The sequence below is a fragment of the Eptatretus burgeri genome, chromosome 5, assembly GCF_056783735.1.
Source record: "Eptatretus burgeri isolate ZD-2024b chromosome 5, Ebu_testis_v1, whole genome shotgun sequence".
Taxonomy (NCBI): domain Eukaryota; kingdom Metazoa; phylum Chordata; class Myxini; order Myxiniformes; family Myxinidae; genus Eptatretus; species Eptatretus burgeri.
Window position 1 is genome coordinate 43,630,450 of NC_140965.1, and position 25,225 is coordinate 43,655,674.

The 25,225-nt window shown below is 46.5% G+C and overlaps 1 protein-coding gene across 3 annotated transcripts in view; it reads right to left on the minus strand.

Moving 5' to 3' along the window:
* Positions 1-25,225, minus strand: part of NOLC1 (nucleolar and coiled-body phosphoprotein 1) — a 106,815-nt gene that overhangs the window by 67,950 nt on the left and 13,640 nt on the right. For 2 of the 3 annotated variants that reach the window (XM_085881643.1, XM_085881644.1), the window contains exon 2: positions 4,965-5,020. In XM_085881643.1, the coding sequence (XP_085737769.1) occupies positions 4,965-5,020 (56 nt within the window). Of the gene's footprint in view, positions 1-4,964; positions 5,021-5,269; positions 5,354-25,225 lie in introns of all 3 variants that reach the window. The other variant, XM_085881645.1, reaches the window with a different exon arrangement.

Consider the following 25,225-nt stretch of genomic DNA (forward strand, 5'->3'; position numbering starts at 1 on the left):
CAACACCATTGGTCGCCTTTTGGACGCGAGAAATGGACAATGACATGGGTGAAGCCATCTCCACAGATGATGAGAACACTGTTGTGTTGGACTTATCTTCAGGTAGCTCAGGGGATGAATCTCTTTCACAATTATCTGATGAGTCTGATGAGAGTGACTTTTGGGGGTTTCTGCCTGAAGATTTACATCAATACTAAACCTACTAAAGTTAATTAGTATTTGGCAGAATGTACTGAACACATGTATCTGTTATGTTATTGGACTGGAGAGAGAGAGAGATACTTGCAGATAAATTAGTTTTGTTGAGATACAAATGCATCAATAAACTCATTAAATTTGCGACTGTTAAGATTTTTTTTTTTGGTCATTCAGCTTTGCAGCGAATAAAGTTTTTAATTTGTTACGAGAATAAATCTTTTGACATTATTACTGTTACTGGTGGATCCAGGTGGACATTCAAGTACAACCTACATGACGAGGTAATGGCAGTGAAAAGTCAAGATTTATCCCCATGTTTTTGTTGAACACAGTGGGCTAGTCCAGGGGGAGAAATGGGTTGGACTTGTGTACGTAATACTTGAATGGTCCCAGTTCACTGGCATACAGTCATGTAATGTATTGTACCGGCACATCATTCATGCAAATTGTCAGAACATTTGTCATTACAGGTAATAACCCACAACAACAAAGACAACTTCGTTCTAATACTTTTTAATGAAAAGGATTGTGGGAAAATACTGTGCTTGAGCAGAAAGTTCTGTTTCTCAGAACTTTGTGTTTGGCCCCAAGAAGGGCCGTTTAAAGGTACATTTTGAAATTACATAGTTAGGATTAGGCTCAGTTTATTCAAAATATTTGGCAGTTCAGTTTGTACGGACATTGGTCAATTTGGACCACATGTTAAAACAATTTACAAAAACTAATTCACAAGATTTTGAAGAAATTAAAAATCAGCCCCCTCACCCCACATGACGAGGCCTATTTATCAGCCCCGTCCGATTTTGAAAATGCAGGGCGGGCCTGAGTATGAAGGTGGAAAATGGGCCTCAGAAACAGACATTTGGACAGGGAAGTACAAGAGCTTTTGAACACCACTCAACATTTAATTAAAGCAATTACGTCACACTTATGCTGACATGCAAAATGAAATAGCTATTATAATCTATTCCCCATTTACGCCTAACACCACATGCTTAACAATACATTCCGAGGCTAGTGCAAAGTAAACTCCAGCATATCGACATGTAATCTGAGTGTGTACCTTTTGTCCAGGAATCATCAAAATTAATAAATAAATAAAATCAAAATTTGTCAATACAATATGAAAGTGCTTCCAAATAAACAAGTTTACTCACCTGCCAATGTTAAGTTAGTTTAAAGCAACATTCTAACAAGTGTTCGACTGAAGTGTTAACGCCTCCGATATATTGAATATTGGAAATGACATCTCGCACTCTCTCTCGATATGCGTCGAATGAGCTTGGCCGGTTCAGCTGGCCTATTCTGCAGTTTTTAACGAGCGTATCACCATTCCACACACATGCAATCACCCTTTGATTTTTTTTTTTTTTTTTTGTATACCTTGGTCGAGGCTCGTATGAGAGCTAACACACAACTCACAGCAAGGAGGCATGAGACAAGAGGGGCGGGAGTGGAAGGGACAAAACATTGGGGAACAGACACATTAGGTGAACTGTGGAAGGGAGAGGGATGGGGATGGGACGGGGAACATGGCGAAGAGAAGATGGACATTTCAGGGACTTTCAGGAAGGAAAGCAGGAGAAATGAAGGAAGTGGGCTTGGGTGGATTATCGGGGGTAGAAAAGATCGAGGATTTGGATGGGGGAAGATAAGAGGTGGTGGTGAACAGCTGTTTTGAAAGCCTGGAGGGAAGAATGGGAAAGAATAGAGTGAGGAAGTTTATTCCAAAGGCGGGAAAAAAGAGGAATGAAAGAGTGAAGATGAGCAGTGATTCGTGATTTTGGTAGTTTTACCAGAAGGGGGTTGTTGGCGGACCTTGAGCGCCCTGTGGAAATGTGGTGGGGACAAATCGCAGAGAGAGCAGGGGGGCAAGGCTGGAGAGGAGTCGGTAGAAGACAGAAAGACCACCGACCAACCTGCGGTGATTGAGTGAGAGGCCCAAAGACTCAGCTTCATTGCGGGAGATGCCGTTGATCTTAAATGCCCTGGTTTCGACAGCGTGAAGCCGAGAAAGGTGGGAGGCAGGAGCACCAGCCCAGAGGGGAGAGCAGTACTCCATCAGGCTACGGACAAAAGCTTTGTAAGTGGTCAGGAGCTCAAGAGGGCCGAGGAAGGACTTAGCACGACGGAGGATTCCCAGTCGGCGACTGGCTTTTGAGGCGAGGTTGGAAATGTGACTTTCCCAGGAAAGGTCATGGCAGATAGTGAGACCTAGAAGCTTGAAAGAAAAGACTTCTTCCAGAGGATTGTTGAGAAAGTGGATGGTGGGGCTTCTAAACGGTCCTTTCGAAGAGACATAGTGAGAGTGTGAGATTTGTCTGGATTGAAAGACATGTTCCACGTGTTGGACCAGTTTGTGATTTTATCCAGATCTGCAGTGAGTGAAGAAGCTGCTGCTTGCCGGTCTGAGGGATGACAGATGGTACGGCAGAGGGTGGAGTCGTCGGCAAAGAGAAATAGAGGATTTTCCAGAGAGTCCGAGAGATCATTGATGAAAACCAGAAAAAGAACAGGGCCCAGAAGGCTACCTTGAGGAACTCCAGCCTGCACAGGAAGAGGGGATGAAAGAACTCCATTTAGGGCCACACGTTGACTGCGACAGGAGAGGAAGTCTGCGAGCCATGAGTGGAGATGGCCTTGAATACCATGGGAAGAGTTTGGTGAGTAGGGCAGGGTGCCAGACTGTGTCAAAAGCACGTGATATGTCCAGGGATACGGCTCGGATTTCCTGTCTGGCATTGAGGACTTACATCCATTGATGAGAGAGCAGAAGCAGCATATCCAGGGTAGAGTGACCTGGTCTGAAACCAAATTGATGATTGGAAATCAAGCCATTGGAGAAGAGGAAGGATTTCATATCTGAGGCGATGATGGATTCCATCACCTTGCTGATGATTGGGAGAAGGCTGATTGGTCTGTAGTTATAGGGATCTGTTTTTGCACCTTTTTATGCAGGGCAGTGATGTTAGCAGATTTCCAAGCAGATGGCAGATGACCTTGGGCAAATGAGAGGGTGAATAGAACAGAGAGAGAGGGTGAGCAAGAGCAGAAGAGCAGGCTTTGAGGACACGTGGGCTGATGCCGTCTGGACCGGTTGCAGAATCTGACTCGAGGTTTGAAAGCAAGCTCTCCACCTTGTCAGGAGAAAAGGATACAGAGTCCAGGGACAGTTGGGTGCGACTGGGTAAAGTGGGTAGAGATAGTGATGGGTTAATTGATAATTTGATTTGAGCAACTGGAAAGGACTGGCATGTTAAAAAAAATACTAATAAATATTCAAATCCTTGTCATTTAAACGTGCCAACTTGACATTGGACAGGTAACTATGAATTTTATTTCCAACTATCCAAAAACTTTTTGTTTGTTATCTTGCCAAAACGAAGTTTTTGCAAGATATGTTAATCAGCTTGTATGTTTTTATTTTTATTTTTTTATATTTGTTCGTTTGTCTGTAATCACGTGTCAATCACTCTGCAGAGCACAGTTATCATTGGAAATTTTTGTAACTTCACATATCAGAGGCCTATAGAGGTCCCTTTCAGTGCATAAAATTTTCAAGGTCAAGGTCAAAGGTCAAGGTCACTGTTGCAAATCAGGGGAGTCGACGAAACCCTTATTTTTTGAGTAATTTTGATCAGATCGTCTTCAAACTTCATGGGAATATAGTTCATGGTCTGGCGCTCAGCTGATTAATTTTTGGTGGCGATCGGCCTTGACCTTCATGGTTAGCGCCTTACGTCAAACATTTGACCCCAAGGTCAAATTTTCAAGTTTTCGGAACCATATCGTGTAGTACCTCAAATTGAACACCTCGATGAGTGCTTTCTAGATATGTCAAGCTTGAGACATTATGACGTCATTTGGTGACGTTATGAGGAAAACGCATATTTTTCATGGTTACTCTGTAGAACGATTCTCATCGGAATCTCTCGTAGGCAGATATTCCTCAAGGAGTCGTTCCTGGTGGATAGCAGCTCTGTTCACCTCAGTGTGACCTTAAAGAAGTCACACGTGGTCACCTTTTGGCAAGATACGGGTCACCCGACGGGTGACATTGATTTTTTTGTTTTTCAATCGAGCATACAATATGATTAGGCAGAAGTGCAAGTGGGATTTGGTGAGAAACTTTTTTAAACCGATCATCCTGTAGTAGGCAAAGCAAGTTTTCATACAATTTTCTAAGTGAGGTTAAAGGCTGTTGGTTTTCACCATTTTAAATCTCAGGCAAAAACAAATTATATTGAAGTGGTTAGCCTGGAGAAAGGCATGTAAAACCTCATACATCGACTTCCTTTTCTTTTCTTGTTCCCCCAGAACATGGTCTCTTCTGCATGTGCAGACAAATAAATGAGACAACACTGGACAAAACGAAAGGCAAATGCAGCTAGTGACATTTGAGGAAGTAATAACCTCCCAGTACACTCTGTGTACCGATTACAGGCAATGCCGTCTTTACGTTGTCGCTTTTCTCTCCACAACCAACGGGCCAAATAAGGGGTAACTTCCCCTTCTCCCCCCCAATGAAATGCCAGCCCAAGGGGTTTATCCATGCTCTTCCCTCTAAATGCTGAGCGTTAAGCAAGGAAGTAGCACATACCATAATTGAAAAAAGCGTTTGGTTTGACTCAGCTGGGGTCTGAACCACCGGCCTCCCACACTCAGTGGTGGACTCTCTAATCGTTATGTCACAGAGAAACAAAACTAAGAGGATTCTAACAAATCTCTAAGCTCTCATAACAAAGCAGATGTAGAAAAGCACTTACCTGGACCACACATTGTACATTTCCAGAAGGGTGGGTGCCTTGGGCTCAGGGGTTTTCTACGCATGGGGAGAAGAATTTCAACATGAAAAATCAAGCTAACAGCACATACTTGCACAGCAACACAAATATAACCAGAAGGGCACTCGGTAGAGCGCATACCTCCGCCCCGTCATGCCTGATCCATGAGAACATCTCTGGCCAAACACATTTTTTTGAAATATCATGCTATACAGTATATCGTTTTTGGCCCGATCGCTCAATGGTGAAGAATCACATTAGAAATTAAATAATTCTCAGATATTCACCAAAATCTAATCAGTTCGTCCTTGTCACACACTCAACCTGTCCACCAAATTTCATCCGGATCAGTCCACATTTTTTGAGATATCCTGCACACAGACAAAGAAACAGACAGACAGAGAGAGGTGAAAACATAACCTCCATCACCTTCAGTGGCAGAGGTATTGTCACAGATTTATAAACCACATGCTGAAATTGAAACGCACACAGCATGTAGACGTTTTGAATAGTCATCTCCGTAATGAACGTTAAGAATAGCGCCTTCTTTTTCTGCCTTTTCATTTTGTGCAATTCTGCCTTTTCCTTCCTAGAATAATCTTGAGGGATTGGGTAGGCACTGTACTGTATTTCGTTTCCCTAATCCTCGTTTATTCCCCCCCCCCCACCACCAAAAATGACTGGCAAACGAACAGACATGACCCCGCCTCCCTGAAATGATTGCCCCATTTCCTGGCTTTGTGCCATGAACATTGTTGGACGTTTGGGGGTTCGTCCCAGGAGCATGGGGGTAGAGGGGATATGTTACGTTGTGTGTGGAGCTTCATGACGGCAGCCAGAAGGACCAAATGACTGAATATCCAGGGCTGCAGGGGGACCCTCCAAAGGCTGACATGGGGCCGGCTCATGGGGTCCGGCATGGCCCAATGGCTGGTCCTGGGCCTCCTCAGGGGACCTGACATGTGGCTTTGGCTCCGCCTGCCCCCATGCCTATAAAGCTGTGCTCGGCACACCGATTCGGTCTCTCTGTCTTGGCCCCGAGCGACCTTGGTCCTGGTTGCCGGTCCTTCTTCTCTTGCTTCGAGCTATCGGGGTTCTGGTCGTGGCACGAGCTCAGTCAGTCTCTCTGTCTCTGTCTGTCTCTGTCTGTCTGCCTGGGTCATCGCACTAGTCTCTTCCCAGGTGCTGGACACATTGGTTCCTGCTCCTGATGGAGCTTGTGGACCCTCGGTGGTGGAGAGCAGTGTCGGGGCCATTTCGGAAAGCGGTACCGAGTTGAGGAGGGTGACGGTGATATACGTACCAGTCCCAATTTCCCTCACCATGTGTGTGGTCCGATAGGTACCCTGTTTTGTTAGCAGGTAGTTAAGGTATAGGTTCAGTCTGCAACTTGTATATTTGCTGTCCTTTTTATCTATAAATACACACCTTGATTACACTCTTTTTTTTAGATTGCATTTCCCCTTTTCCTGCCACGGTTTCCCTTCGACGCCATTAAAGCTCTTAAGTTCCCCTCCCTCCTTCACATACCTCTCATCGCTCGCTGTAAATAAATAATTATTGTTACATTTCCAATCTGCCCGTGGTCATCCTTTCTTCCATCAGTCCAGCAATATCCATATGTAGATTAGCCGGGAGGTTATAATTCCCCACTAACGGGCTCTCGTATCAGTCCGGCATTGTGCTTGCGTAAAGCTTGGCCGCATTATTCACAAATTAATAAAGATAAGAGCATAATTGCCGAGGGCACGATTCCCCGATAAAGAAGAACAGGTGTTCCAAGGTCAACTGTGTCAGACAGAGGACCCCAAGTCACATGCCAAGCAATTGGCATTCGCAGTTCACAGAGAACCAGGGATTACCCCCCCCCCTCCCCTAACCCCAACCACGTTGTACCCCTGCGATGCTGGGTCTGCAACAATTCAATATCATACTATATATCGTTTTTGGCCCCATCTCTCAATGGTGAAGAATAACTTTACACATTAAATAATTCTCACATCCAGATCCGGATTCGGACCTTCACCAAAATCAAATCAATTAGTCATCACACACCAAACCCGTCCACTGAGTTTCGTCCGAATCAGTCCACAACTTTGAGATATCGTACTATATATTAGTTCAGCCCATCTCTCAATGGTGAAGAATCACTTTTAAAAAATTTGAGTAATCGGATTGGGATCCGGATCCGGATCTTCACCAAAATCTATTCAGTTCGTCCTCGTCACACACCCAATTTCATCCTGATCCGTCCACAACATTTTGAGATATCCTGGACACAGAAAAAAAAAAAAAGAGACAGACAAACAGAGAAAGACAGAAAGGGGTGAAAACAACCTCCTCCACCATTGGTAGCGGAGGTAACTATGGAAGTGCAATGAAGCATAAAGTCACAGGGATATTTTACAGTCTACAAACCATATCCAGTCGACACACAAATCACGGTTGTACCGGAAAACCAAATCAATTGAATAAGTGGATTGGTCATTGTCGACCAGTTTGTTGTATTAAAATCCAGGCCGTGGCACAATTATATAAATGTGAAATTTAGACTTGCGACAATATTCATCGTGAAAAAGAACGATCCATGCTGGATAAATTATTCATCGCATGTGGGAAAAGATGCAAATGGATCCCAACCTAGATAACGACTTTTAGGGCCATTTTCAAGCATGCAAAGGTCAAGTGGGTTCAAAGTGGAGATTTTTTTCTGAATTTCACATATCATCTTTCAGATTTAAAAAAAAAACAGCTATATTATCCTTTGTATTATATACCATGAACCATCAACAGTTAATATTTTAACAACATATAGTAAGCCTGGTGTTGGCTTCGCGGTTAGGGTGGTGGCTTGGGATCCTCGGGTCCTGAGTTTGATTCCCGTTTGCCACTGAATTAAAAACAGGGGGTTGGACTCAACCTGTCATCCTTCCGAGGTCGGCAAAGTGAGCACCAGTATGTTACTGGTAATTGGGGCACTGCATCAGCGGCATAGCCACGCCCTTCACCAATGATGCAACCAGCAGCCAAAAAGGCAGCACACGATGGGGACAACATGTAGTCAGCCATCCATCAGCCAACCAGACAAGAGTTGACTAGCAGAAAGAGGGATTAAAAGCCACTGTATTTTCCAGTTAGGTCGATGTCTGTTAGTGATGGACATCTCGAAAGAGCAGCGAAACATCTATTCGGTGGCCATCTTGGAAAATGGATGCCTCATTTGATCATATTTCTGAAAATTGACGATAACTTGGCAATAGTTAATCTGAGGCATATACAACCCTTAAGATATGCTCAGTAGACCTTCAGTAAATATTGGTCCATTTCATTCCAAAATAATTGAGAAAAATGCATCAGAATTTGGATTTTTCTCGCACAAAATTGTCCAGACCTGGCATCGTGCTTCCTGAAATATTTATGATGTTTAACTTATTTAACATTCAGATATTGAGTAAGTACAAGCTTCAATGCTATTCTTCATGTTTCAGATAATTACTCACATCCTGATGTCGGTGTCCTTTAATTCGTCATCACTGTCTGATGAGTCCTGCTGGTCATGCTCTGGCTCCTCATCATCACTTGCCATGTTGGAGCAAGTGTGCAGCAGCTTGCGTGGTGCTGTACCTTTGAAGCCATTGATGATGAATGAGCAGTCAGTTGACCGACAAGGGCGAGCGCACTTGCACGACATCAAAGTGAGAACAACTTCAGGAGCGGGGGGGGGGGGGGGATCCTGTCATCCAATGAATAACAAGGCTGCCATCGTCACTTATTGTCCATCTGTGCCCTTGACTGGGGTTAGGAATATCTGGTGAATTGACCACACTCCGTCGCTATATGGCCGTTGTTAGATGGACGTGTGTGCCGTATGAGTGTCTTCAGGCCTGTTCCGACATTCGTTTAGAAGAAATCCACAGCACTACGTATGGAAAAGCTGGAAAGTGTTGAGTTTGACATAGTAACCCTTCTCATGTGCGTACATCCATCCATCACAACAGTGCTTGCGTTGGACAATATTGACAGGCAAGAGGAAGTCCCAAGTGGAAACAGAACCTCATCATGTCAACGGTATCATTGTTCAACCAACGTCCTCATCATGTGCACCACCAAAACCAGTCACGACTGTCTCCACGAAGGACAAGAAGCGCACAATAAAGGCACCGGGTGCACAACTGCCAATATACGTTTTTTGGGAAAGAGGAACAGTCCACCCGCAATCATATAACCCAACCTGACAGCAACGCATGCAAGTGCAGCACTGAGAGTATGTCAACAGACTTGCGAGTCTTGGTGCACGTGTCTGACACATCCAAGGAAACAATTTCTTGGACAGGATTCAACATTCTAACAAGAGAGCACAAGGAAGTGATGGCAGATGTGATAGGATACCTGCCTACAATTAACGAACACGCAATTGGATTAATTATCAACCATCCAGGAATTCTTGCAACAGTCCATTTCGATCCAGTCATTTCTACATCTTGAAAGCATTACAGTTGTCTTGGATCAGGCACTGGAAGCAAAGGCAACAAAAATTGCAAGGAAACATCCGGAAAGGTATGGGGGAAATCTTGCTGATGATGGGGAACTTCCATACGATCTGCAACTTGATATCCCAAATTGATAGGATGTTTGGGGATGCTGGACTTTGGGATCTGGCTGTGGAATCGGGAGTCATTGCGGAAGGATCAATAAGCAAGGTTCTTGAGGGGGAAATAGTACAACCGGGCTGTCCGTCTTCACAAGTTGACATATGAAGCACGACTGAGGTTAGCATGGTCACTCTTTGAAGAATGGTTGGGAACCAACCTTGCTAAAGATCTGCCGAACTTGAATGACACTATTTAGCTAGTGTCCGAGCTTAACAAAAACATTTATCACTCCACACACAATCACTAACAAATCCTGCCGGACGATGCTTGACCGGTTTCTCGCTTACCTGACAGTTTTATGACACGACAGAGATCAACTTGCAGATTTTTGGATGACATGTATAGAGATGGTTGATATTCTACTTCGATTCCTGCATGCTGACAGAGAGGGACAGGTCCCTCCATCTTTCGGGCATCCAAGGCATGATTCCTTTGTGTTTTGCCACGTACAAATCCTTGTTAGGACTTTATCCATGGACTGAATGTGACACCCTCAATGCATTTGCTGGGCAAGGAAAGATGAAGGCTTTGAAAATCCCACTGCGTGATCAGAAGTTCATAGCTATCTTCACATCGCTTGGAACGAGCTGGAACATGACCAATGAGATGTTCTTCATCATCCAGGAGTTTGTCTGTCAACTTTACTGTCAAAATAACCAGAGACCAAAGTTAAAATTCAGATACCAAATGTTCCAAAGTACGCGAGGGGAGCTCGAATCAACACAGCTTACACCATGTGAGGACGCTCTCCTACAGCACACACGTCATTCTAACTACCAGGCGGCCATATGGCGATGTTTAGTCAATAAAGCCGCTGTCACACCTTGACGTTTTAGCCAGCGTATGGCCACGAATCAAAATTGATCTAAAACGCTGGCGTACGCTGAACTATTGATGTTTTTTTAATTTTTGGGCGTATAATAACGTGTTGGACGAATGCATAACGTATTAGTAACATACACAGAACGTTTTAATCACATATAGACAACTTATACCAACGAATGCTGAGCGTGTTGTCGGCGTTCATAACCTATGCCCAACGATAGTCTAACTTATGCATAGCGCGGCAGCGTATCGCCGACGATCACGTGGCGTAGGCTATTAATAGGCTGCGGCTCGACGATTCAAATCATAACCGCACTAGACATTGAAGTGTGAAGCCGCTGTCACACCTTGACGTTTTAGCCAGCGTATGCCGACGTATGAAAAATTTGCTGAACCAAGCTGGCACACGTCGAATACGTTATGGGTAAGTTTTGTATACGTTAAGAGCACGCTGGCATACGTCGTAGTACGCTGGCATAAGTCATTGTACGCCGAGTACGTCGAGAAATTTTCAGCATGTTGAAAATTTCTCGACGTACTCGATGTATGACACATATTCCGCATACGCTGGCACAAGTTGTAGGCACTCTACGCGATTGTTGCCACACGTCGACACACATTACTTGTACGTTACTCATAAGTCGAAACACGTCAACACGTCAAGGTAATGGTTGGCGTCAGTGTTCCAGACTCCCTGGTTTTTTTTTTTTTCTTCAGTATGACGGTTATGATTTCAATCGTTGAGCGGCAGCCTTTTAATTATATTATATTATAACCACACTAGAAATCAAAGTGTCAACATCACTGTCATACCGAAGAAAAAAAACCAGGGAGTCTGGAACACTGACGCCAACCATTACATTCACGCGTTTCGACTTATGAGAACCTTACAAGTAACGTGTGTCGACGTGTGTCAACGATCGCGTAACGTGCCTACAACTTATGGCCAGCGTTATGCGGAACGTGCGAATCATACGCTGGCATACGTCGGGAAATTTCAAGCATGGAAAATTTGTCTAACAGCTCGGTGAACAACGACGTTTGCCAGCGTGCTACGACGTATGCCAGTGTGCTCTTAACGTATACAAACTTACCCATAACGTATTCGACATGTGCCGGCGTTTTAGCCCAATTTTGCACACGTCAGACATACGTTGGCTAAATCGTCAAGGTGTGTGTGACAGGGCCTCAAGCCAGGCATTCCGAACCACAGTCAAGGGCACAGATGGACAAGTGAAGATGGCAGCCTTGTTACCATGCTAACCTCAGCAGCACGTCATGCGTCAACTTATGAAGATAGACAGCCCGGTTGGACCGTTTCCCCTCAAGAACCTCGTTGAGCGATCCTTCCGCAATGACTCCCGATTCCACAGCCAGATCTCAAAGTCCAGCATCCCAAAACATCTTACCAACTGTGGACATCAAGATGCAAATCGTGTGGAAGTTCCCCATCATCAGCACGATTCCCCCCACACCTTTCCGGAGGTTTCCATGCAATTTCTGTTGCCATTGCGTACAGTGCCTGATCAAGGCAACTGCAATGCTCTCAAGATGAAGAAATGACTGGATAGAAATGGACTGTCACAAAATTTCCTGGATGGTTAATAATTCAGTTGTGGGTGCATTAATTGTAGGCATGTAGCCCATCACATTTGTCATCACTTCTTTTTGCACTCTTGTTAGAATGTTGAATCCTGTCCAATAACTCGTTTTCTCAGATGTGTCATACACATGCACAAAGACTCACAGCAAGTCTGTTGACATGCTCTCAGTGCTGCACTTGCATGTGTTGCCGTCAGGTCGGGTGGTATGATTGTGGGTGGACTGTTCCTTTTCCCAATAACATACATTGGCAGTTGTACACCCAGTGCCTTCATCGCGTGCTTTTTATTCTTCGTGGAGGCAGTCATGGCTGGTTTTAGCCCAAGAGCCCACAAATGTTTATTTGTGTTTTGTTCGCCAAAAGGTCTGAGAGTTGTTTCGAGAGTGAAAATGTCTGTGGAGTAACGAATATGCTGGTCTGATCAAAATCCACTTGGACAGTTTTCCACAAATTGCGTTTTTCTAGGGTACCCTATAATTTCCCGCGAACGCATTTCGTTTCGTAAACGTTCCGAACAAATTTTATAAGTAATTAATTTTCACTCAAGCCCAATAGCTACACCCAAAAATGAGATATCATGCTAAAGCTTATCGTTGGCCCGATTCTATGAACTATTCTGTTTCTCAATTTGACTTCAAAAAAGTTGGATTAGCCTGATTTCAATGATTAACCCCAATTTTACTTTCCGGCACGTTATATCATCATATATTTTTTGTGTATTTTTTCCAATCCTGAAGTTTTCAAGAGAATTATTTACAAAACAAATGTACTATTTTGAAGAACTATCTTCCCCTTTCCTATGCAAAAACAATCACGCAAAACGGTTTATATTTTGCAGAGCAATGAAAAAAAAAGGAGTATACATGGGGTTACTTGGAAAATATCGCAATTTCCGATGATTCTTGGAATATACATGTTGTTGTTCGTCTTTCGGCTGCTCCCGTTAGGGGTCGCCACAGCAGATCATCCGTTATGATCCGCATACTGATTTGGCACAGGTTTTATGCCGGATGCCCTTCCTGACGCAACCTTGGTCGTCTCTTACGACACAGGGATAAGGATTGGGTTTCGCCATGATTCCGGGCTGCCCTACACCCTCTCATAGCGTGGCTCAGCGCAGAGCTGCCGTCCTCAAGCGATCCTCCAACCCAAGCCTCCGAGTAGCCGGATTACAGGCGCACGCCACTACGCCCGGTTATTCTTGGAATATACATGTAAATGTAAAATAAGTCGAGGCTACGTTTGAATTACAATACAGTAATACCTTGAAATAAGAGTTTAATTCGTTCTGTGATCGAGCTCGTAACTCGGTTTGCTCGTATATCAAAACAATTTTCCCAATTTAAATTAATTAAAATACCATTAATCAGTTCCAGCCCCCCCAAAAAACTCCCGAATTTCTTTGTTACGTAGTTTTAAAAATGAGAAATTTCTTTATAAATAAGAAATAATTAATACAAAACATGATACAAAGATAATAAAATAGAATATAAATAAATAAACGGGTTTTATAAAGTGTATTTACCTTGGAGATGAGACGACTTCGGCTTACGGAAGATTCTGGTGGAGGTGGTGGTGGCGGCCGTGGTGGAGGAGATAGGCGGAGGAGATTTGAAGGTCTCATCACACTTTATGGCTAAACGTAATTGATACAATTTTTTTTTATTCACTTTATCCCGAAACTTAATTGCGACAATTTTTTTTTACATTTCATTTTTTTTTATTCCCTTTGCCGTTACACTTAATTGCTACAATTTATTTACACAACGCAGATTAATACAGTACGACCCTACTCAATGAGATAACCAAGAGAACTGAACGAGTGAGTGGCGGGAGATGCGTGAAAAGGCGGGAGATGCGGGTGTTCGCTTGCTTGGCTGCGCGCCTCTCAAAGCTCGCTCCACTCGTAACTTGGATCTCGACTGGTAACGCAAGCAAAAAAATCGTCCGAGCAACGGCTCGTAACTTGGAATACTCGTAAGTTAGTGCATTCGTATATCAAGGTATTACTGTATCGTGATTTATTGACATTATCATATGACAATTTTTAACAATGTAGAACAACATAATCATGATAATCAGATATACAGTGGGGAGAACAAGTATTTGATACCTTGCCGATTTTGCAGGTTATCCCACTTACAAAGCACGTAGAGGTCTGTAATTTTTATCATAGGTACACGTCAAATGTGAAAGACGGAATCTAAAACAAAAATCCTGAAAATCACATTGTATGATTTTAAAATAATTAATTTGCATTTTATTGCATGAAATAAGTATTTGATACATCAGAAAAACAGAATTTAATATTTGGTACAGAAACCTTTGTTTGCAATTACAGAGATCAGACGTTTCCTGTAGTTCTTAACCAGGTTTGCACAGACTGCAGCAGGGATTTTGGCCCACTCCTCCATACAGATCTTCTCCAGATCCTTCAGGTTTCGGGGCTGTCGCTGGGCAACACAGACTTTCAGCGCCCTCCAAAGATTTTCTATTGGGTTCAGGTTTGGAGACTGGCGAGGCCACTCCAGGACCTTGAGATGCTTCTTATGGAGCCACTCCTTAGTTGCCCTGGCTGTGTGTTTCGGGTCGTTGTCATGCTGGAAGATCCAGCCACGCCCCATCTTCAATGCTCTTGTTGAGGGAAGGAGGTTGTTGGCCAAGATCTCACAATACATGGCCCCATCCATCCTCCCCTCAATACGGTGCAGTCGTCTTGTTTCCTTTGCGGAAAAGCATCCCCAAAGAATGATGTTTCCACCTCCATGCTTCACGGTTGGGATGGTGTTCTTGGGGTTGTACTCATCCTTCTTCTTCCTCCAAACACGGCGAGTGGAGTTCAAACCAAAAAGCTCTATTTTGGTCTCATCAGACCACATGACCTTCTCCCATTCCTCTGGATCATCCAGATGGTCATTGGCAAACTTCAGACGGGCCTGGACATTCGCTGGCTTGAGCAGAGGGACCTTACGTGCACTGCAGGATTTTAATCCATGACAGCGTAGTGTGTTACTTATGGTTTTCTTTGATACTGTGGTCCCAGCTCTCTTCAGTTCATTGACCAGGTCCTGCCATGTAGTTCTGGGCTGATCCCTCACCTCTCATGATCATTGAGGCTCCACGAGGTGAGATCTTGCATGGAGCTCCAGACCGAGGGAGATTGACTGTTATCTTGAACTTCTTCCATCGATATAATTCCAGCAATCTGTGTGTCTGTCTGTTTGTCTGCGACCGCCGTTTCTCGACGACAGCCGGTCCAATCTCATTGAAAGTTGCCAGGTATATTGCTGGGGACCCGCGGATGTGCTTTTTCGAGGTTTGATATCAATCGGACGAGCGGTTCCCGAGTTACGGCCATTTTATTGCTTTTTCAGTGTTGAAAAGGTGTATATATGGCAGCTGAAGGTGTCGTTACACCTTCTCACCTTATCATGCCATTTTTTCACAAATGATTAATAACCAGATGACCACCGGTACAATCGGATTGAAACTTGCCAGGAATATTGCCGGGGCCCCGCGGATGTGCCTTTTCAAGGTTTGATATCAATCGGACAAGTGGTTCCCAATTTACGGCCATTTATCTGTCAACCAATGACAGGACATGGTGCTATGACATCACGAATGACGTCACAATTAATGTTTTTTAATTATTTATTTATTTGTTTTATTTTTCGGGCACGATTGACGTCAATTCTTTTTCTTCTTCGTTTGGTATGACGTCACAATCGACACTGGGGACCTGAGTATGTGCCTTATTATTATTGTTGTGCTTGGTAGACATTTGTGAATACATTTACAGAGAGAGGGGCGAGAGAGGAGGGGGGGGAGAGATAAGGGAGAGAGGGGGAGAGAGGGGGAGAGAGGGGGGAGAGAGAAGGGAGAGAGAGGAGGGTGAGAGAGGAGGGTGAGAGAGGAGGGTGAGAGAGAAGGGAGAGAGAGGAGGGTGAGAGAGGAGGGTGAGAGAGGAGGGTGAGAGAGGAGGGGGAGAGAGGAGGGGGAGAGAGGAGGGGGAGAGAGGAGGGGGAGAGAGGAGGGGGAGAGAGGAGGGGGAGAGAGGAGGGGGAGAGAGGAGGGGGAGAGAGGAGGGGGGAGAGAGAAGGGCGAGAGAGGGGGGAGAGAGAAGGGAGAGAGAAGGGTGAGAGAGGAGGGTGAGAGAGGAGGGTGAGAGAGGAGGGTGAGAGAGGAGGGGGAGAGAGGAGGGGGAGAGAGGAGAGGGAGAGAGAGGAGGGGGAGAGAGGAGGGGGAGAGAGGAGGGGGAGAGAGGAGGGGGGAGAGAGAAGGGCGAGAGAGGGGGGAGAGAGAAGGGAGAGAGAAGGGTGAGAGAGGAGAGGGTGAGAAAGGAGAGGGAGAGAGGAGGGGGAGAGAGGAGGGAGAGAGGGGGAGAGAGGGGGAGAGAGGGGGAGAGGAGGGGGAGAGGAGGGGGAGAGAGGGGGAGAGAGGGGGAGAGAGGGGGAGAGAGGGGGAGAGAGGGGGAGAGAGGGGAGGGAGGGGGAGAGAGAGGGGGAGAGAGGGGGAGAGAGAGGGGGAGAGAGGGGGAGAGAGAGGGGGAGAGAGGGGGAGAGAGGGGAGACAAAAGAGGGGAGGGAGAGAGGGGGGAAAGAGGGGAGGGAGAGAGAAGGGACAGAGGAAGGGGAAAGAGGGGGAGAGAGAGGGGGAGAGGGCGGAGAGAGGGGTGAGAGAGGGGGTGAGAGAGGGGGAGAGAGGGGGAGAGAGGGGGAGAGAGAGGGGGAGAGGGGGGAGAGAGGGGGAGAGAGGGGGAGAGAGGGGGAGAGAGGGGGGGAGAGAGGGGGGGAGAGAGGGGGGGAGAGAGCGGCTTGACCCCGCCTCCAGGCGCGTCTGTGTGAAATCGATATATGCAAATTCTGGGATCAGGGGAGATTCACGCCCCCTTTCCTCCGACCAATGGGTGAGCGTGGCTCCAACCCCGAGGTCATCCTGATCCGGATATTTGCATATTAACTGCTCCTGCCGGCCTATAAGAAGGCGAGCGCAAGACGAATGAAGTCAGTCGAGTCGGGTGGCGAAGTGATCGGTGTGTCTGCGAGTTGGGTTCTGGAGTCAGCTGAGAAGAGTTGCGGGAAGAGGCAAAGGAGCTCGGGTCCGAGGCGAGAAGGACGGCAGTCGGCGACGAGGCCGCGGTGTGGGATCGCTCAGCGTGGGACCCAAGCCAGCCAGCCATCTCCCTCCCCCAGGGCATCAACAATTCCCCTTTCCCCCGCGCTGAGATAGTGCAACAATAGGGCCCCGTTCCCACCCCACTCCAAACGTCGTGCCAACGAAACCCGCCAAGGAACCCGGAGTCGGGGCACAGCCATGCGGCCACATCTGCGGCTCGTCCGCCAACGCGTCACGAGGACGCGGGTAGGACCCCCCCCCCCCCGGTCTCGCGGGCCTGGCCGCTCCTCCAGGTCACGCGCACAATTGACCTACAGGCCTGTCTGCCCCCTTGTCTATGAGGGTGGCTTCTTTCCTTTGCTTTTGAGTAAATGTGTGTTGGCGCTGTCTGTAAAGTAGAACTGTACAAGTGTTGCCGTGTGTGCGCGTAGTCGGTAGTAACTCTGCGTCGTTGTTGCTTTGGGTTTGGCTGTATATGTGTGCTTTCCGTGTGCCGGGAAATAAATGTGCTTTGTGTGAATTGTTTTCCCGTTTCGCTTTACAGGGACTTTCAGGAAGGAAAGCAGGGGAATTGAAGGAAGTGGGTTTGGGTGGATTATCGGGGGTAGAAAAGATCGAGGATTTGGATAGGGGAAGATAAGAGGTGGTGGTGAACAGCTGTTTTGAAAGCCTGGAGGGAAGAATGGGAAAGAATAGAGTGAGGAAGTTTATTCCAAAGGCGGGAAAAAAGAGGAATGAAAGAGTGAAGATGAGCAGTGATTCGTGATTTTGATAGTTTTACCAGAAGGGGGTTGTTGGCGGACCTTGAGCGCCCTGTGGAAATGTGGTGGGGACAAATCGCAGAGAGAGCAGGGGGGCAAGACTGGAGAGGAGTCAGTAGAAGACAGAAAGACCACCGACCAACCTGCGGTGATTGAGTGAGAGGCCCAAAGACTCAGCTTCATTCCGGGAGATGCCGATGATCTTAAATGCCTTGGTTTCGACAGCGTGAAGCCGAGAAAGGTGGGAGGCAGGAGCACCAGCCCAGAGGGGAGAGCAGTAGTCCATCAGGCTACGGACAAAAGCTTTGTAAGTGGTCACGAGCTCAAGAGGGCCGAGGAAGGACTTTGCACGACGGAGGTTTCCCAGTCGGCGACTGGCTTTTGAGGCGAGGTTGGAAATGTGACTTTCTCAGGAAAGGTCATGGCAGATAGTGAGACCCAGAAGCTTGAAAGAAAAGACTTCTTCCAGAGGATTGTTGAGAAAGTGGATGGGGGTGGGGGGGGGTTCTAAACGGTCCTTTCAAAGAGACATAGTGAGAGTGTGAGATTTGTCTGGATTGAAAGACATGTTCCACATGTTGGACCAGTTTGTGATTTTATCCAGATCTGCAGTGAGCGAAGAAGCTGCTGCTTGCTGGTCTGAGGGATGACAGATGGTACGGCAGAGGGTGGAGTCGTCGTCAAAGAGAAATAGAGGATTTTCCAGAGAGTCGGAAAGATCATTGATGAAAATCAGAAAAAGAACAGGCCCAGAACGCTACTTTGAGGAACTCCAGCCTGCACAGGAAGAGGGGATGAAAGAACTCCATTTAGGGCCACACGTTGACTGCGACAGGAGAGGAAGTCTGCGAGCCATGAGTGGAGATGGCCTTGAATACCATGGGAAGAGAGTTTGGTGAGTAGTGCAGGATGCCAGACTGTGTCAAAAGCACGTGATATGTCCAGGGATACGGCTCGGATTTCCTGTCTGGCATTGAGGACCTCCATCCATTGATGGGAGAGCAGAAGCAGCATATCCAGGGTAGAGTGACCTGGTCTGAAACCAAATTGATGATTGGAAATCAAGCCATTGGAGAAGAGGAAGGATTTCATGTCTGAAGCGATTTTGGTTTTATATGCCAATCGAACGGATCGTTCCTCGACGCAACACAAATTAATCCATAGCGGCAACTTCATACGAATTAACCATATTTATTGTGGAACATCGGGGATCACAACTCAAGCAAAATTCACGACAATGGTTTTATTAACAATCCTCAACCTGTTCTTAACTTGGGAACCACGGACTAAAGGTTTCGAGGGGGTTGCTTCCAAAATATGCCTTAGACAACGTGCAGACAAAGACAGACAGACAAACAGCATGCATGCAAGACAAGACAGTATTTGGTGATGTCTCATGGATGAGAGGACAGTGTCAAAAGCATGAATGTCGCTCGCAACAGGCGGATGTCCACGGATTCCAACTCCCGCTCGAACGTGCCGCGTGGCGAAATGGAGCTCGTCCTCCCTTTGCCCCTTTCGCACCGCACACGGTCTCCGCGCGCTCGCGCTCTGACCCCGCGTAGGGTCGACGATAGGTCTCAGATGATCTTTCTCCAGGGTTCAGCATACAAATCCAGGCCTGGCCCGTTCACAAGACAAGACCCAAATCGAGGAGCCGGGCTCCGCAAGCGGATCGGCAAATGTCCAGCCATGAGGTGAGTGAGGACCGTCCGAGGCCCCGGCGTCTCCTCTCCTGCCTTCTGCCTCGAAGCCCGACTTCCGCTTCGTCCTCTCAGTTCCTCTCTCTGTCGAATCACCTTTTCGTTCTCACCTCGATGCCGGCTGCTGTCCCTCTCACGGCAGATTCCTCGACATGCAGGTCGGGTCAGCGTCTCTCCCGGCAGATCCAACACTGTCCCTCCTCCGTTTGCTCGCTTCGAAGCGACTCCGAGCACGCCTCGAGAAGTCGACTGTTCTTCACACATAACACTCTTTCTCTCCTTCGTTTCTCTGTTGCCTTCCCTGCCTTTCTTTCGGCTCGTTCCTCACGAAAAAAGACATAGCTGTCCCGTGTACAGCCGATTGGCACCACGACGGCGCTCACCGTTTCACCACAGTTTCTTTTTGTTCGCTCCTTCGACACACACACCCGCCTCTCTCGGCGACAAACAGCCCTCCCCTCACGTCACGACCTCCCTCAAGCCACACCCTCTATCCAGGCCACACCCCCTCAGCCGAATGGGCGGAGCTTATCGTCCATCGAGGAGAGGAAGAAGAGTGATCTCTCGTTTCACCACCACAGTATGAACATAAAAACAGCCTTTTACACCTCCCGACACACATATAACGTACACTTTACCAAACAACCGAGCGAAACAGGCATTTAATGGGGGATCTGAGCTGATCCTGTATTTAGTAGTCCAATAAGGGCCATTTCCGTTACAATATATACATATATATATATACATATCTATATATATATATATATATATATCTATATATATATATATCTATATATATATATATCTATATATATATATATATATATATATATATATATATATATATATATATATATATATATATATATATATATATATATATATATATATATATATATATATATATATATATATATATATATATATATATATATATATATATATATATATATATATATATATATATATATATATATATATATATATATATATATATATATACACCTTTATATATATATACACATTTTATATGTATATATGTGTATATATGTATATATGTGTATATATATATTTTTTATGTGTGTGTGTGTATATATATATATATATATATATATATATATATATATATATATATATATATATATACGACCAGGGTTGCGTCAGGAAGGGCATCCGGCGTAAAACATGTGCCAAATATATGTGTATGTGTGTGTATATATATGTGTGTTTATATATGTATATATATATATATATATATATATATATGTGTGTGTATATATGTATGTATGTATGTATGTATGTATGTATGTATGTATGTATGTATGTATGTATGTATGTATGTATGTATATATATATATATATATATATATATATATATATATATATATATATATATATATATATATATATATATATATATATATATATATATATATATACATACACACATACACTGGTGTTGGTGTAGTGGTTCGGGCAGCGGCTTGGGATCCAAAAGGTCCCGAGTTCAATCCCCGTTGGGCCACTGAATTAATACACCAGGGGGTTGACTCAGCCTGTCATCCTTCCAAGGTCGGCAAAGTGAGTACCAGTGTACTGGGCCGGTGTATACCCCGGTTAAAATAGGTGTACCATATCCCTGTGTCGGAAGAGGCGACCAGGGTTGCGTCAGGAAGGGCATCCGGCATAAAACATGTGCCAAATCACTATGCGGATCATACGGATGATCCGCTGTGACGACCCTGAACGGGACCAGCCGAAAGAAGAAGAAGAAGATATATTTATGTATATATATTGTTACGTCTGAGGGGGGGGGGTATGCATTCAAAGGGTAATTAGGATGTTTAATTAGGTATGCCATGCTGTTCGAGTTTACCAGGATCTCGATGTAATAAGTAGCAATTCAGTGGTGATAAGTTGTCTAGGAAATGTCCATTTCTTTAAGGGGAAAATTATAATTGTCACGTAATTAGATAGGGAGACGGGTTAGGGTAAGTGTGTCTGCGTAAACCCAATTAGTATTCCCTGTAGGCTTGCCGTGACGTAACAGGACAGTGCTGCGGATGGCTCCGCCCCGTGATCACGATTGGCGGAAGGTGACGGCGGAGGGTCAATAAAACGGCTAGATTGGAAGTGACGAGGACTCGAGTATAAAAAGGTTCTGTTTGGGAAAAGAAGAGGAAGAAGAGTCATAAAAAGAAAGAGTCTGGTCGAGGCTGTTGGTCTCAGAGCGTGCTCTCTTGTTGCGCTGGTTCATTCCTCGATTCGTCGTGTCTCGTGGCCTAGCTGTGCCTCGTGCCTCACCTCGGTTGGCTCTGGAGTTCTGCTGGCTCCGAGTACAGGACCGAACGGCGGTCGGACCTGCCTCCCTCTCCTGCTCGCATATTGGCGCCAGAACTGGCTCCCTGGTGGATGTGAGCGGTCTTGGGCCTACACCAGGAGGTCGACACCACCAGGACCAGCACCACGGTGTCTCCTGCCCCTGACGAGCGCAACGCCAGCTCGTCCGGCGCCAATCCAGGGACTGTTGCGTCGACACCATGGGCCAGCCTGACCACCAGGACCAGCTACGTTGTGTGTGTGTGTGTGTGTGTGTGTGTGTGTGTGTGTGTGTGTGTGTGTGTGTGTGTGTGTGTGTGTGTGTGTGTGTGTGTGTGTGTGTGTGTGTGTGTGTGTGTGTGTGTGTGTGTGTGTGTGTGTGTGTGTGTGTGTGTGTACCTGGCACCTTCGAGGGTTTGAGATTTGTATATCCATTGGAATTGTTTGTGTTTTCCCCACGCCCGAACCCACACCACCATTCCGTCGAATCGCCCCGGATCCCTCCTCTTGCCGAGTATTATTATTTCTGGTTGGAGAAATAAACATTATTAACTCAGTGAAAAGCGACTCGTGCCACCTTCCTCGTCCCGTTTGCTGTGGAGCGATTAAAACCGCCATCTTTGGGTTGTAAAAAAATAAACCGCCTCCATCGTTTCGGCTCATTCTACGTTGGCGGGACTGTTCAAGTCCCGTGGACATCACAATATATATATATATATATATATATATATATATATATATATATATATATATATATATATATATATATATATATATATATGTATTGTTACGGTTGTGGAAATTCGCATTACACCATAAAAAGAGTCCTCAGGTGCGATATATCGGTAAGTCCATGTGTAGTTAGCCCAAACCCGTTGTATAGAGGGAATATGTGTGATTCATCCGGGCTGCGACGCTTTGAGTTAGCCATTTTTCTTTCTCTTTGTTATTTTCGACCATAAAGCCACCATCAACAACGCCCCCGAACAACTCCACCAAACCGCCACTACCTTCACCTCCACAACCCAACCCCGCAAGCATCGCCTCATGCGCAATTCTCAAACGACGCCCGCCAACCACCAAACAAGCATGTGCAACCCACACCACAACGACCACCACCATCTTCGCCACTACCCGCACTTATGAACGCCGTCCACCACGGACCACGCGGCCATGATTTCCGCGGTGGAAACCGTCCAGGAACGCACGCAGGATTGCCAGAACAAAAACTCTTGCGGAGCCTGCGCGGACTTTTCCCGCCTGATCTTCCCCGCACTTTGGAGTGGAGGAGGGGCGATGCAGGTCAAAGGTCAGAGGTCATGTAAGGGAGGGGTCTCATTTTGGGGAAATAATTCCATGGCCCCGAGCCAAAACTGACTCCCCCGGCCCCCGCACGGCGCGGGGTGGAGGGAGAGCAAGAGGGCACGCCCCCCTTCGAGAGGCTTCTCGCAGAAGCTCGAAGGGAGGCGGGGCCGAAAACGGGGCGGAGCAGAGGGCGGAGCCCGCTAGACAAAAAGGTGGAGAGAGAGGTCGAAAAGAGAGAGAGAGCAGTTGGAATTGGAGTGGTCGTGAGTTCGTCGTGAGGTCGTCCTTCGTGGCTCAGTGGTAGAATTCTCGCCTGCCACGCGGGAGGCGCGGACGTGAGACGCGGCAGAGCCGGCTGTGGGGCGTGAGCCTACGCGTCTGGACGAGGAGTGCCAGAGAGGGCTCGCCGGCCGCGAGGGAAATTGGAACCAGGCGCGACCACGCTGAGGTTGCGGGAGGGGAACTCGATGGCGCGCATGGAAGTCACGACTTTCTTTTGTTTGGGCTTTTGTGTAAATGTGTGTGTGTGGCGCCAGTCCGACAAGTAGAACTGTATAAGTGTTGTAAATAATTCCCCTTTTATTCGGTTGTAGCTCTGCGCCGTATTGCATTTGCTTTGGTTGCATCTTGACTGTATGGCTTGTCTGTGTGTGTGCAAATAAAGTGCATTGCTTGTTGAACTGTTTTCCCGCTTTGCTTCGTCTCCTTCCTTTTATTGAATCTCCATCTTGTATCACGTAAGGGATTGATAGTGGGTTTAAAACGCCCGGTAAATAATCGGAACCGTCAAGGCCGACGATAACTCCGCTCGGTTATCCCTGTAATACGGAACGAACTGCTTAAGTGGTTCGTGTCCGGAGTCGACCTGTGGAGTGGTACGATCGCCCGGTCGACCACTCGCGCAGGTACTTAGGTAGGTCGAATTTGGTGAGCAACCCTATCCTGCACGGGTGGGCAATTGGCACGATCGTGGTGAGGTAAAACCCCCACCCGTGACTGGCTCCAGGCGGTAGTTCCCGGAGGGTCACGACTGAATTGTCCGTTCCGGTGGGCGACGTGTCGCGATTCGAGTTACGTGGCCGATCGCACGCTGGGCGGGCCAGAATTTGCAACAATATATTGTTGTGGAAATGGCCCTTAGTGTGTTTTTAAATATAGGATTAGCCCAGACCCCCCATTAAGTGCAAGTTTAGCCAGGTTGTTCGATAAATGAACGCTACATGTGTGTCGGGAAGTGTAAGAGGCTGTTCATCGTTGGTACATTGGTGGTGGACCGAGAGATTCTTCTTATTACTTCCTCTCTTCGGACAATAGACTCTGCCCAGCGTACTGAGAGGGGGAGTGGCCAAGAGAAGGAAGTGAAACTGCAGGGAAGAGTTTGTCAGCTTCGTAAAGGGGCGTACCCCAAAAAGAAAAGGTGGAAAAACTGAGAGCACGGAGTTGGGCAGTCGGTTCTGAGGCGAGCGAATGAAGGAAAAGACTGCAGGAGCGCCGGGAAGACGGTGGTGAAACTGAGCGCCGGTGTGGCGCGATCGGCTGAATAGGGCTGGCTGTGTGTGTCAACAGTTGGCTTTGCGGCGAGCGAGGGCCAAAAAAGGAGAAGTGAAACTGAAGAAGTAAAACTGCAGTGTGCTTCGAGGAAAGCGAGAAAAGGAAAGGCAGTGTGAATCTGCCAGGAGAGAAGCTGAACCTGAGCGCGACGAGTCTGCGATCGGCAGTGGTGAAACTGAGCACCGAGGTGGGGCATGATCGGCTTTCGTGAGGAGACATCGACAGGTTCATCCGGAGTCCAGTGACGGAGCCTCTAACTGTCCCTACTCACCTCCTCACGGCTCGACGACGTCTTGGAATCCCATGGACCCAGCCTGCGGAGCCCAACACCTCGATTTGGCCTGGTCTGGTGAACAGGCCAGGCCTGGACTTGTATGCTGCACCTTGTGCGAAACCAGCTGAAACCCAC